We start from the raw sequence: 14,134 nt of genomic DNA, 5'->3' as shown, positions 1-14,134 counted from the left end.
TTCTTCTCTGCTCCATCATTCTAAGGCTTCTGGGTCACAAGCTTTGAATGCCTGTTTCTGCCTCTGCATGGGCTCTGAAAGACCTGGTGCTGGATTTGAACATATACGTGTGTGTGTGTGTGTGTGTGTGTATATAATATAAAAATTTACACTCTTCCTGATGATTACAGTCATGACGTTATTGCCATGGAAACCTGTTGCAGGCTGCTGCAAACCTCTGGTAAATGCTGTTTTAAGCGTTGGGTTCATCGTCATGGTGATTAGCAACTTCTTTAAGTGCTTCACATAAAAGAGGGCTAAGGAGTCTGTTTACTGGCTTGGGCTGTGCTAAGCAAAAGGCTGTTAGCTGTAGGCTCCAGAGGCGAGGGCGTGCACCTCCGGATGTGACTGATAATGGGAGGCACTGGCTCAGGTAATCACTCAGCCTGGAGTTATTGGCTGTATAAATCAGGTTGTCTTTAGCCATTAGCGAGCGCCTCCATCCTGTTGCGAGAGACAGCAGCTCATTTGAGCCCGGCCCAGAGGCCCGTGTGAGTGTGCACACGTGAGCATGCATTTAGCTTAGCATCACAGCCGTGTGTCTGTGTGTATTGGGATAATGTAACAAAGTATCTGAGGCAGATGTTGGAGGTAATAACTCAACTCAAGTTCTCCTCATGCACTCTTTTCTAGGCCAGGCGACCGTGTGTGTGTGTGTGTGTGTGTGTGTGTGTGTGTGTGTGTGTGTGTGTGTGTGTGTGTGTGTGTGTGTGTGTGTGTGTGTGTGTGTGTGTGTGTGTGTGTGTGTGTGTGTGTGTGTGTGTGTGTGTGTGTGTGTTTGGAGAACAGGTGTGTCCGGCAACACAGAAACCTACGCTGCTTCTGTCTGCCCTGTTTAGCTGTTGACTTTGCTTTTTTTTTTTTTTTTTTTTTTTTTTGCAGTATTGTTGCAGTAAATCATCTTTTCATATACGGTGGTTTCGTTACAGTACGTGAACATGTAGTTATGGTACATGATCGTGTTACTGTATATGACTGCTATGGTGCATGATGGTTACAATGCACGATTGTGTTACAGTACATTATCATGCAGTTATGGTACATGATCGTTGCAGTGCATGATCATGCTACAATACAGTACATGGTCGTTACACATGTAGCACAATCATGCACTAAAACATGCGGTATGTAATTATGGTACATGGACTTCAGAATTTTAGGTTTGAGCTAAAAGTTTCAGAAATTAGATGCAATTAAGTGCCTTCTAGGAACCACCATTTAATTGAATTATTGTTGTTATTATTTTTTAAGAAGTTCCATGGTAAAATAGTATTTATAAGCATCACGGACACATGAATGGCAGATCTAGTGTGCTTGTGTGTTTGGAAGGCAGTGTGATTGTTATAACCTTTGGCACCGTTTTCTTTTTTTTGTGTGTGTGTGTGTGAAGGACAGTGCAACCACACCCTATATTGTGAATATTGGCTACAGGATTAAGGTCCCTGTGATCACAACCCACGCGTGTGTGCATGCATCAAAAAGGTGGTGTGGTCACGCACTGTATTCAGTTTTGACGTGCTGAGTGGTGACCTCCTCGCTGAGGCTTCTGGGTATTTTAGGCAGCCGTTACAGTAGAGGTGTAGAGAGAAGTGGAGCTTCTCCTGTGCCTGTGGCTCCACTTCTGCACTCTGACCAAGACTGTTTAGTCCTTAACCAGGACACTTCCTGTCAGCTGTTTAAAATACTGCTTCATGTTCAGTTTCAGATGTCCAACGTCAAGATGTAACTGATTTTAATTGTCCTTACTAAAAAATACAAAAGTAAACTAGCTATGAACCTTGTTTTGGTTGCTATTGCTATTGGAGGGAAATGCCTAGGGTTCTTTCTCATACATCCGTATTATTGGCATGTTGAGATTTTGCCTGCTCATGACTGGGACGTCCAGAGGGGTAGATGTTTGCCCTCCACTCCAGGTTTGGCATCTGAGGGTGTTACTGAATCCTGCTGAAATGCACCCACACATACAGAAAGAGGGCCTCACTGGTATCTTTTTTGATCGTGGTTCCCTGTTGAGTTTAAGAGATTAGCTCCTCTCCAGTGATCTGACAGAAGGCATCACACACACGTGAACACACTTCCCAGTGAAGCAAATCTAGGATACAAGTTTGGATTTGGGCAGGGGTTGTGCGTGCGCGTGCGCGTGCGTGTGCGTGCGTGTGCGTGCGTGCGTGCGTGTGTGTGTGGAAGATGGCTACCCCAAATTGGTGTGATGTAACTCTGTCTGCCAACATAAACAGTATAGCAGAATTCATACTAGATGGGCCAGAATTTCTCTCACTCCATCAGCTGTACCAGCAGCCCACCTTTAGTGTGTGTTTATGTTGGAACCTCTTTGTTTTCCCAGAGGTCACTGAGTACACCACCATAACTGAGTGCAGGATTGGGTTACTTTGAAGGGGTGCATGCCAAACATGTGTGTGCGCTCACTCAGTCTCATTGTGTTTACCTTTTATTAAACCTGAACTTCATCCCTGAGTGAAAACTGAATTCCACTGAAGGTCTGCCTGCGTGTATGCGTGCGGGTGTGAGAGCAAGAGGGGAGGTGGAGATCTAACATGGGTGTTGCGTGCTGTGTGTAAGTGTGTTTGGAGCACCAGCAGCAGTTTTAGAAGTTCACTTTCACACACCTTTTTCTTTCTTTCTATTTTTTTCCCTTTGTTTTTTCTTTGTCCCCCACCCACAGGGTGTAGCCCCGTAGTGTAGAGTCTCCACTCCTCTACCGTACACTCCCCTGTGGTGCAGTTCCCTAGTCTACAGTCCTTGACCCCCTAAGTACAGATCCCCACACCAAACAAACCGTACGATCATGGCTGAGGCTGTGCTGATCCTGTTAACAGACATGTTTGCACGTGTGTCACGCAGGAGCGTGGTAGCAGCAGTGCGATGGGGAAGATTGAGCCCATCTCTCCAGTCAGTCCTGCTGTCCTGGAACCTGATCTGGACCTGGTGCCCACACGCTTCTCCAAGGAAGAGCTCATTCAGAATATGGACCGTGTGGACCGCGAGATCACCATGGTCGAGCAACAAATCTGCAAACTGAGGAAAAAGCAGGTAACACAGCGTGTGTGTGTGAAAGAGAGCGAGCGAGCTTGTGGTTGCACACATGCGCACCTGTGCCTAGGGTCATGCAGATGTGTGTGTCTAGGTGTGCATGTAAGTATGTGCATTGGAGACCGACTGCTCAGTCTAGCAGTGCATGTCCCATTAGCTAAGCGGGGCTGTGGGTGTGTTGACTTGTTGGGGAGGACTGAGACATCAGTGGTGTGATTATGGTACGGTTAGATCTTCTCAGCCCACCTCACAGTCAAACACACATACTTCCCCTTCACACAGAGAAAAGTAGGTTAAAAATATATGAGGCTATAAAAGGATCTCCCACAGGACAGCAGGCTTGGGCTTCTCATTTTGCTCTTTTTTTGTTCTGTGTTTTTGTCTTTCATTTCATTGCCTCTTTCATTTCATCCTTTCACTTTTCTCTCGTGCCCTTCTTAAAGTATCTCACATAGGCCCCTAGAAAATCCTTTTTATATTTTCCACAAATTCCACTTATTTTTCTCTTTCTTTTTTCTCATTTGGATTAGGTTTTTAACAATTTTTCCTACAGTTGCATTTGTGAACATACTGGCTTGCCAAAACTTATTGTAACTGCATGAAACAGTTGACGGTTTTCAGATGTGTGTAGATATGTATCACAAATTCAGCATTTGTATTGAGTTTGATAAATCTGTATTAAGTTTTAGCATAGGCCTAAATTATTGAAAGGAAGTGATGGATAACGGCCTTCAGCATACAATACGCTTTGAAGCATGCGGTCAGCTGTTGAGTCTTTTAACCAAGTTTCAGATAGTTGTGCTGTTTCCCTTTTGGTTACTGGGAAGAGCCTTCTCGTTGAGCTGGCTTTCACCTTGTTCCGTAGGTGTGGCTCAGATTTGACGTGGTCAGTGCAAGTGGCTTTTTGTGTCCAGTGTCCATGTTGGCAAAACTTGCAGCAAGGTGGTTGCCCTGAGGATTACAATCGTCTTGCGCTGAATTTTGCGGTTTCTTCGGCCCCTTTGACGGCAGACGTGGTACCACAGCACGGCGCTCTGCCAGCAAAGTGCTCTGATGTTAATCACTGTGACCGTTTACACCAGCTTATACGCCAGCCCTGTAACACGACCACCGCGGTAATGCTCGCTGCATGTGACAAAATATGCTTTGGCTCTAGTTTTGCTGTGTGCTGCAAACTGGCTGTTTCTGCTTAGGGACGGAACAAAAACGGTACAAAATTAAGTATTCTTGATGCATCATGCAATGTAGGCAAATATTCAAATCAGAAAATAGCACTACACACATTTTTTTTACTCAGCTGCATTACTACAAACCTCGACAAAAGTCTAGACGAGTTAACTTTTTTATACTATTCATCAATATTTGGACTTTACAAAGCCAAACTACGACACAATTTAGAACAGAAGCTGTCATAGATTAAACCGTATGGGGAAAGTGCAGTCACCGCGGTTAACAGTTCTATTAGCCTTCATTCCCATTCCAATTGTCACTGCGGGAATATCTTTCATTTTCTCCATACACACTACCGCAGTGACCTGCTTCTGGTAGGGCATGCACTGTGGAGTAGCTGTGACTTTTCCCACTCTCCTCACTGCTTCTGGACTTTCAGTTTTTTTTGTAGTACACGTTACGCCCTAACCACTAGTCAGCCTCCATCTTTACACAGCACCAGCACCACCTCACTATCCTCCCTGCACGCCAGCTGCAGTGACCCGTCTCCCATCTGTTGGATTTCCGGGCCTTTCTCTGGCATTCCTGAAAGCGTCTGGGCCGCTGGGCTTCGCTCCATCGCTGTGTCCTCCTCCTTCACAACACCGCTTCTGAGCACTCCCAATGCACGGCAGCCCAAATCTACAACACCTTAGCTCGCTCGCCTGGTTTGTTGTTGCAGGGCAGAGGGGGCGGGCCAGTAGGGCGGGGGCCGCTGTGATTGGACACAGGGTGAGGGGAGGGGCAGGGAACCCTTTGGCCTCTGTAATGGTTTTATATGCAAAGTCATGCTAGCAAGACACAAACGAATGCGTTCAGTGCTCTCGTTCGCTCTCCCCTGTCTCAGCCTCGTGGCCCACGTGGTGGGTGGAAGGGGGTTCTGCCGTCACTCCTCCCCTGGTTTGGTTAGATTCCCCCACCCTGATCCCCATCTCTCTCTCTCCATCCCTCAGGTCCTCCCCAAGCACTAAACCATCTGGCCATTAAGTTTTGTGGTAAACCTTCATCTAAAGAGGGGAGATGGAAAGACAGAGAGGGGCTAAGAAGAATCTCACAGTATCAAATTTCACATGCTTTCCCTCACACTGTGTGTGTGTGTGTGTGTGTGTGTGTGTGTGTGTGTGTGTGTGTGTGTGTGTGTGTGTGTGTGTGTGTGTGTGTGTGTGTGTGTGTGTGTGTGTGTGTGAGAGAGAGAGGGAGAGAGAGAAAAATCACTTATTTATTTTCTCTTGCATAGTGGCAACCTTGGGAATGCCACACTCTATCATTTCCCCTCCACCCCATAAATATACATACACACATACCCACACACAGCTGCAGCTGAGATGTGTCTTTTGGAGTGAGTCGGTAAGACTGACTGCCCATAGAGACCTTCCGTTACATTATTAATCGTGTTTCAGCACAGTTTATGGGTGGGTGGGTGGGGGTGTGTGCATGCACATGTGTTTTGTCATTAATGTGTATACTGTGTGTGTGTGTGTGTGTGTGTGTGTCTGTTGTGGTTGGTATGGGTTATCTTTGTTATCTGCACTGCTTAGACTTATTCCTTTGAGTGTGTGTGTGTATGCGGGTGCAACAGGTATAGCGCTCACGACTCTGGTGTGTGTAAATGCAGTGAAACGTGTGAGAGGAGAGGAGCTGTGCTCCTCCATATTCTTTCTCTCTCTCCCTCCCTCCCGCTGCCTGTTCCTCTTCCCTGTAGTCATTCATTTATGTGAGAGAGCTTGATGTTGGTCAGCTCCGTCAGGCTTTGATCAGACTTGTGATTCTTCCCCTCGTCTTTGTCTCTCTGTAGCAACAGTTGGAAGAGGAGGCAGCGAAGCCGCAGGAGCCTGAGCGCAGTATGTCCCCCCCACCCAGCGAGGCTAAGCACCGCAGCCTAGTACAGATCATCTACGACGAGAATCGGGTAGCGCACCACAGACACACTTAGGCTCTCCATCACTCACCCACACACTCACACATAGACAGACACACTTGCATAAAGTCACACACGCAAGCGCACATACTCACAGCTGGATATTGTGGAGGAATTTAAAATGGACAGTGGAATGTGAACAGAAGTGAACCCACTACACTGAAGCCCCCACTGCACTGCGCGCCCACACACACACAGTCAGCCTTGTTCCCCCTCTCATAGCTATACTTCAGTTCAGAATTACCGTAGACAACAATTTTCACTCAATTAAAATAGAGGGCTACTCTTATGCTTGATTCTTGTGCTCCCTCTAGTGGAGGAAGTTGGAAGCACCTCAGCTCTCTTAAATTATTTTCCTCCCATTTTCTGTCCACACAGAAACACTCTGAATTGTCCTTGATCTAGAATTACTGGACAATAATTCTGAACTTACCTGTTTTGGGAGAGGGCTTCTACCTCAAAATGTGAGACCCAAGAACGCCACCATTGAGCAGTGTGACTTATACAATTTAAATAATAGTTTAATATTTTCATATATTAATGTTATAGGTATATATAATAGAAGTTTGGAGTGTATGGTTTGTTCTGTTTGTTGTTTTAAGCAGACGTATCATACTTGCATGTGTATGCATGCACACACACGCTCATTTGGGGTTTGTGGGAAATGTGCTGAACCTTTCATCCCATCAGTGAACATGGAGGCAAGGGAGAGACATTTTGTGTATGAGTGTTTTAAGAGTTTTAGGGGAGCAGGTGTTTGAGTGTAGGAGTGGAGGGCGTGAGGTGAATGAGGGAGGGAGATGGGGAGCAGTGAGGTGTGGGGGAGAGGGAGTGCACAGAGTGTAGTTAGTATCTGGTGTTTGTTGGGGCCTGTTGATGCTTCAGCTGTCATCCGTTCAGTTGGTCTGTTGTTAACGAGTGATTTCCCACGCGAGGTGTGTTGCCATGGGGAATAAAACCATATGGCCCTAACATGTGCGCGTGTGTGTGTGCGCGTGTGCGCGTGTGTGTCCTAAACAGAAAAAAGCAGAGGAGGCTCACCGTATCCTGGAGGGACTGGGACCCAGAGTGGAGCTGGTGAGTGTCCCTGTTCTCACCTCTCTAACTCACACCACTAACCCCAGACCACACACACACACCTGCTCTCAAGTCTAGAGTATACTGTACCCTCTCACTCTCTGTCTCTCTTATCCTTGTACATAATATGCTCTGTTCTGGTCAAGTTACCACTTGGATTGGTTAGCTGATTCTTTTTTGTGTATAATAAACTGGTTTGCATCCAAAACCCCAAGAGCTCCATGTGTCTTGGTGCTGCCATGTGTGTCTTTGTGAGGTGATGCAGTCATAAGGCTTGGACATATAGAGTTTCGGGGGTGGGGGTGGGGGGGGGGTTGTCTGTTTTGGCCTCAGTGTTAGCAGAAGCAGGTTCCCACCTGGTCTGGCCTTTGGAACTCAGCAGCTGTTACCTGACCCTAATAAGTTCACACGATGGGCCAAAATCACCCAGTGGTTTAAATGTGGAAATCCTGACCACCCCTACAGCCTGGAGGAGCCTCTCAAATCTTCTAGATTACATTGCGACCCTACTCCCCTTCACTTAGCACCACTAAACAATATGGTTGACCAACAACCTTCGTGTGTGTGTGTACGTACGTACGTACACACAGATCAGTTTGTTAGTACATACAGCCTTTCAGTTCAGAGGCCACGGCATAGCATTACAACGTCTAACAAAGCACCTTAACCACCAATCCCTCGGGGAGCTGCATATGTCCCCCCCCACATGGCCCCTCCCACCTGTCCCGATGATTCATCAGAATTATGCTGGGTTTGATGCTGCTGTTGAGAACAGTAGACCTCAGTCATCCCCAGCAGTATCCTCACCTGAAGGTTAGCTGAGGATACCACCAGGGGATTTTCTCTAAAAGTCCGCTGGTTTCCCCTTACTGCCTCATGTCCTGAGGTTAGAACATTAGACTTCATTTCCAGCTTAATTCCTCATAAGAAGCCAGGCCCCGTCATTTCGGGCTCAGCACTGCTGTGTGCTGAGATGTTTAGAAATGACAGGTGTAGTGTTACCACTGTTGGGTTGCAGTTGTGGTTTTGAGAAAAGCCTCCAGGCTTTCTCTCTGTTTGCTGTTGTGCTGAGTCTCTTAAACTGACTTGGGAGGGGAAAATGCAGAGGAAACATAGAAGAGAGGGATGTGTGGGGGGGGCAGTGTCACTCTGAAACTGAATTCTACCTCTTTCATCTCTTCTAACTCTTTTTTCTCTCTCTCTCTCTCTCTCTCTCTCTCTCTCTCTCTCTCTCTCTCTCTCTCTCTCATTCCTTTGCAGCCACTGTATAACCAGCCATCTGATACAAAGCAATACCATGAGAACATCAAAATGTGAGTATTCTTCTCTCCTCCTCTCCCCTCCACTTCTCTCTTCCTCTCTCACGGTGACCCGTGCGGAGACAGACCGATAACTCTGAGAGAGCGTTATGCAGTACATGGTTCTAAGGCTCAGCTTTCCTCTACAAAAGTGTTCTACAGTGTTCTAGTTCATTGGTATGTTTAATTCTAACCTACTATACTGTACTTGGATATATTCTATGAGTAAATGACAAAGCACTTTTGTAAGTCGCTCTGGATAAGAGCGTCTGCTAAATGCCGTAAATGTAAATGTTCAGCTTTAGAAGTCATCTTTCTGACTGCAGGGATTCAGGTGAGATGGGAGACATGAGCATAGCAGCAGTTTGGAATGAATGAATGAATGAATGAACGAATGAATGAATTAATGGGTTAATTGTAGTCTTCAATTGCAAGGTGTTTTATTAGGCCTTATTCATACAAAGTGTTGGAAAGGTGTGGGTGGCTGCTGGAGTATCTTTAAAGTGTTATGCGTGTGTGTGTGTGTCGGCATGCTCCTTCAGTTTGTGATCAGCAGTTAAAATTGTCAAAAAGAGTGAAGACCCTCCCTTCTAGAGAGCTGCCTTTTAATTGGACAGTAATATTGATGGACAGGTCTCTTATTCTTTATCATTCTTTTATGTTCTTCACAGCTCCTCTTGGATTTTGATCTTACTTTCTCACAGAGATTAGGCAGCAGGTGTGTGTGTGTGTTTGTGTGTGTGTGTGTGTGTGTGTCAGTTCAGTGCTTTGATCAGTTACAATTGGGAACTGTGTTCTCAAAGTCTTTTATTAACCTGAGCACTGCTGTCTAGTGGGAAATCTCCTCTCTTCCTCTCCTCTCCTACCCTGTGTTCAGTTGCACAAATGTTACCACATTATCCTGTTGTAGATGTTGCACACAGTCATTACTTACTGGGCCATTTTAAAGCTGTGTTCATGGATCTTTATGGTCATCCTTTGGCTGTTGTGAATGTCTAAGTGTTAATTCTAGAACAGTCCTAATGGCTAACTTCATGTCTGGAGTACATATTTGGTATACTGCACTGAATCTGCTGTGTGTGTGTGTGTGTGTGTGTGTGTGTGTGTGTGTGTGTTGAAGTCTAGATAATGGCAGTGCTCTCACAACAGCTAATGTTGCTGCCATCTGCTGTATAATATATCTCACTGTTTAATATCTCTTTCCCTTTCTGCCTCTCCCTCCCCAATTGCCAAATTCTAGTAACCGCTAAAGTGTGTGTGTGTGTAGCAGTAGCAGTAAGTGAGGTGGATGACATGGTGTGACCTGTGAAATGAGAGAAAAGGACCTTACCTACAGTAAGAGCGGGCTCATGTTTGAACCTGTTCCTTATGCAACTATCAGTCGGATGAAATAAAGGACTTAAAGGAGTTGCTCAGATCTGATGGCAATTTTCCTCATTTGTTGTCCATTGAGAGGATAAATTGGATAACTTCCTAAAACTAGAAACATTGAAGTTTTGCTGTATGTTGAACTCATGCTCTATTCTGGGTTTGTGAGTCACAAAACTGGGTTAAGCTTTAGTCAGATTTGGAGTCGTTCTAATGTGTTTATGATCAGCAATAGTTGTATTCAAAAGCTTGGCCTCAGTTTAGATCTATATTGGTGTGTAGTCAGGATCAGATCAAAGATGTTTTTCTTTTAATCTCATTTTCATTTAGGAAAATGGTAATATCACATAAAATCAGCTTTTGAAAGGCACCAACATGTTACACACACACACACACACACACACACACACACACACACTTAAAACATCTTTGTCTGTTTTGAAGCTTTGGGTCCATCGCTGTCTCCTCTCGGCTGGGTGGAGGTTGCTGTAGAAACGCCCAGTGGGGTGGGTGGGTGTGTGGGTGGGTGGGTGGGTGCGCGTGCGCATGCATGCATGCGTGTGTGCTCGTGTATAGAGAAATCCTGCCCTGCTAACACATGCCTCGTTAAAGATAAATACCGTGATGCAAGGTCTCCATGGCAACAAATTTTGTGTATGAGTGTGTGTGGAGATCTGACTGAATTATGTGCTTCTACAACTCTAGAAATCAGGCGATGAGGAAGAAGCTTATTCTGTACTTCAAGAGACGAAACCATGCTCGCAAACAATGGGTAAACACACACACTGTTGTGCTCTCATACACGTACAGCTCATTGTGTGGAGGGCAAAAATAATAAGACTCCCCACTTGCTCCACTCTGGAGCTCATTGAAGTGTGTACAGGATTTGGTGTTGTGCCATAAGCTGACCCCACATGTCCCCGTGCGCACTACAGTGCACAAGACAGATTGACATTACTCTTTACTGAAGACTCTGGCCACTTAGGCTGGAGCATGATGCACTGTGCTCAGACTAAAAAATGTGCGTGCATGGGAATGTGCGTGTGAGCACTATGAAAAGCTTTCTGACTGACAGCAAGTCTCCATGGTAGAGTTCTTGAGAATCTTCGCACTCTTTATAACTAATTGTATGGAAAACATTTGTTCTCTGGACATGGGAAATTAGAATGAATCAAAGTGCACTGATTACACCTGTGTGTCCAGGAGCAGAAGTTTTGTCAGCGTTATGACCAGCTTATGGAGGCCTGGGAGAAGAAAGTGGAACGTATAGAGAATAACCCTCGCCGCAGAGCCAAGGAGAGCAAGGTCCGAGAGTACTACGAAAAACAGTTCCCAGAGATCCGCAAGCAGAGAGAGCTGCAGGAACGCATGCAGAAGTAAGCCGTAGAGCACTGTGGGTAGTGTAGTTCTTCAGCTTTTTTAAAGGGTTGTGTGCACCAGTGTTCTTGTTAGACATATGCTTGAAGCTGTGTGTGTGTGTGTGTGTGTGTGTGTGTGTGTGTGTGTGTGTGTGTGTGTGTGTGTGTGTGTGTGTGTGTGTGTGTGTGTGTGTTTAAATGTAGTACAAATTAGAATGGGTGTGTGCTAACATTTGTGTTTGTGTGTGTCTGTCCTACAGTAGAGTGGGCCAGCGTGGTAGTCTGGCTTCAGCAGCACGGAGTGAACATGAGGTGTCTGAAATCATAGATGGCATTTCAGAGCAAGAGGTGAGAACTCATACACACTCCTTCCCTCTCAGTACCACTTCCTCTGTGTGTGTGTGTGTGTGTGTGTGTGTGTGTGTGTGTGTGTGTGTGTGTGTGTGGATTGGGTGGTTTTGATACATGGTCTAGACAGGCACACATTTGTTTTTACATGTCACACCACTGTCTTGTTTCACAATTGGGGAGGTTTTGCGGCTGACATACACCCTGCGTGTGCGTGCGCACGCGCGCTCACACACAGTCTCCTCGACATATCAGACAGTTCAAACACTCTCTGTTCTTTCTTCTTGTTATTTTTTCCACTCACATTCTTGAATGTCTTTCTCGCTTCCATTTTGTTTCCAACATATTCTCTCTCTCACTCTCACTCTCCACTCTGTTTGTCTTCCTCCCTCCTCTCGCCTTCCCTCCCTTGCCCCCCCCCCCCCCCCCTCTCTCTCTCTCTCTCTCTCTCTCTCTCTCTCTCTCTCTCTCTCTCTCTCTCTCTAGAACTCGGAGAAGCAGATGCGTCAGTTGGCAGTGATCCCGCCCATGCTGTTCGATGCAGAGCAGCAGAGAATAAAGTTCATTAATATGAACGGCCTGATGGACGACCCTATGAAGATCTACAAAGACAGACAGGTCATGAACATGTGGAGTGACCAGGAGAAGGACACCTTCCGTGAGAAGTAAGAACTGTGTTTACACTGAGGGTGCCAGTTGCTTTGGTATGCGTGTGAGTTTGATAGTAGATAGGTGAAGTGGGGTGTGTGTGTGTAAAAACATGCTGTCTGTTTTTGACGCGCGTGTGCGCACACACCTCCCTCATGTTGTTACTCAGAACTAGATTTTTGTATAAGGGTCACAATGAGCTGATGTTTCAGTTTTTCACAGTGTAGTGCACCAAGCCACAGCTTCACAACAGAGGCTGCAGAGTGCTGATAAAAGATTTTGCGTGTGCGTGCATCATGCTTGCTGAAAAGTTGTTTAGTTCAAGATGGTTTTATTGGCATGACGGCAAAGGATTGAAAATGTTTACATTTTCAACTTCCCATAATTATTATTCTTGATGTTATAATTATTATACCAATAATAACAATTACAACAAAAGCACCATCCTTGCCACCAAGAGCAATAATAGTAATAACATATTAACAGAGAACTTATAATGACATCTAACGTCATTAGACATTTAATAAGAAATTATAACTACTTAATATGTAAACATATTTAGTAAAGAGGTGTGTGTGTGTGTGTGTTGCTGATTTAGTTATGGGAAGTAGGAATGAGGAGAAGGGAGGTTGTCTCTGACTCTCTCAGGTGATGACATGTTGCTACAGGGGTGATGTGTGCTCTGCTCCAACAATGATTTTAAATTTTATTTGAATATTATTGAAATTTGGAATTGTTTTTAGTATTTTTAATGTGAAAGTCATGTACGTTCTTAGACTTTTCCCATTAAAAGAGAAAATGCCTCTCAAGCTCACCTGTCATGCAGTGAGCACATATTCTTTCCTCTTTGGGCAGTGTCTGCCCCTTTCTATAGCCAGACTGAACTCACTGAGCCTGTACTTGTTTAGGATCTGTCTCTGCTTTGTATCTCTGACAGTAAGGATATACTCTGCCAATTCATACTCTGTTTATGGCCACATAACACTCTGATTTACTTTGAGTTTTAGTTTCATAATCCCAGTGTTCTAAATAGTTCTTTTTACTTTGCTTTATAATTTTCTCTCTCTCTCCAGATTTATCCAGCACCCAAAGAACTTTGGCCTGATAGCGTCTTTTCTGGAAAGAAAGGTACACCTGGCCTTTGATTATTATCCAAGCCTCACTGTGAACACAGACTGTTGAACTCTGGAATTTATTAATATACTGGAACTGGAAAACATGGGATGTGTGTGTATTTTCAGACGGTAGCTGAGTGTGTGCTTTTCTACTACCTGACAAAGAAGAATGAGAACTATAAGAACATTGTGCGGAGAAATTACCGCCGCAGAGGCCGCAGCCAGGTACCGGCCCTCATTAACTATATTACTCAGCATGCTGTTAGTGTTTTCCTGTGCAAAGGATATTGGCCAGTGGACACAAGCATGATAAAACGTATGTGTGAAATGTATATGAATAAAAAAATGGATGCTTTCCTTTTGTTTGTCCTTTGGGATTTTCTCTACTGCGGTAAAATTATGGCCAACTGTTGTTTGGCGGAGGGGTTCTTTTATCTTCTTACCTGGATTGTATTGGATCTTAAAATATCCCTTCAAAAATCTATGGAGTTCAGTGTCTATAGACGATAGTAAACAGGGTAACACTTCACTCCCGTCCCTGTAGATTGTGCTACACTATGGTGTCAGCGCGCGGGATGGATTCCACATTCTCTTTTCTGTAGGTTAATAAGGCAGCAGTTTGCCTTGCGGCATACTGTGAGCCATATGCGCCCTATTCAGACATTTCGTTGGGGTGGCATCATTTAGGTGAGGTAATTGTAAAAC

At 45.1% G+C, this 14,134-nt stretch overlaps 1 protein-coding gene across 5 annotated transcripts in view; it reads left to right on the top strand.

Moving 5' to 3' along the window:
• Nucleotides 1-14,134, top strand: part of ncor2 (nuclear receptor corepressor 2) — a 67,567-nt gene that overhangs the window by 29,205 nt on the left and 24,228 nt on the right. For all 5 annotated transcript variants that reach the window (XM_027022073.2, XM_027022072.2, XM_027022070.2 and 2 more), the window contains exons 5-14: nucleotides 2,902-3,090; nucleotides 6,095-6,208; nucleotides 7,238-7,294; nucleotides 8,555-8,607; nucleotides 10,666-10,732; nucleotides 11,164-11,336; nucleotides 11,579-11,666; nucleotides 12,153-12,331; nucleotides 13,388-13,442; nucleotides 13,556-13,654. In XM_027022073.2, the coding sequence (XP_026877874.2) occupies nucleotides 2,902-3,090; nucleotides 6,095-6,208; nucleotides 7,238-7,294; nucleotides 8,555-8,607; nucleotides 10,666-10,732; nucleotides 11,164-11,336; nucleotides 11,579-11,666; nucleotides 12,153-12,331; nucleotides 13,388-13,442; nucleotides 13,556-13,654 (1,074 nt within the window). The remainder of the gene's footprint in view (nucleotides 1-2,901; nucleotides 3,091-6,094; nucleotides 6,209-7,237; nucleotides 7,295-8,554; nucleotides 8,608-10,665; nucleotides 10,733-11,163; nucleotides 11,337-11,578; nucleotides 11,667-12,152; nucleotides 12,332-13,387; nucleotides 13,443-13,555; nucleotides 13,655-14,134) is intronic.

Source organism: Electrophorus electricus, chromosome 18, assembly GCF_013358815.1.
Source record: "Electrophorus electricus isolate fEleEle1 chromosome 18, fEleEle1.pri, whole genome shotgun sequence".
Lineage (NCBI taxonomy): Eukaryota > Metazoa > Chordata > Actinopteri > Gymnotiformes > Gymnotidae > Electrophorus > Electrophorus electricus.
Note: the sequence above shows the minus strand (reverse complement) of the source record. Positions and strands in the feature narration are given on the sequence as shown.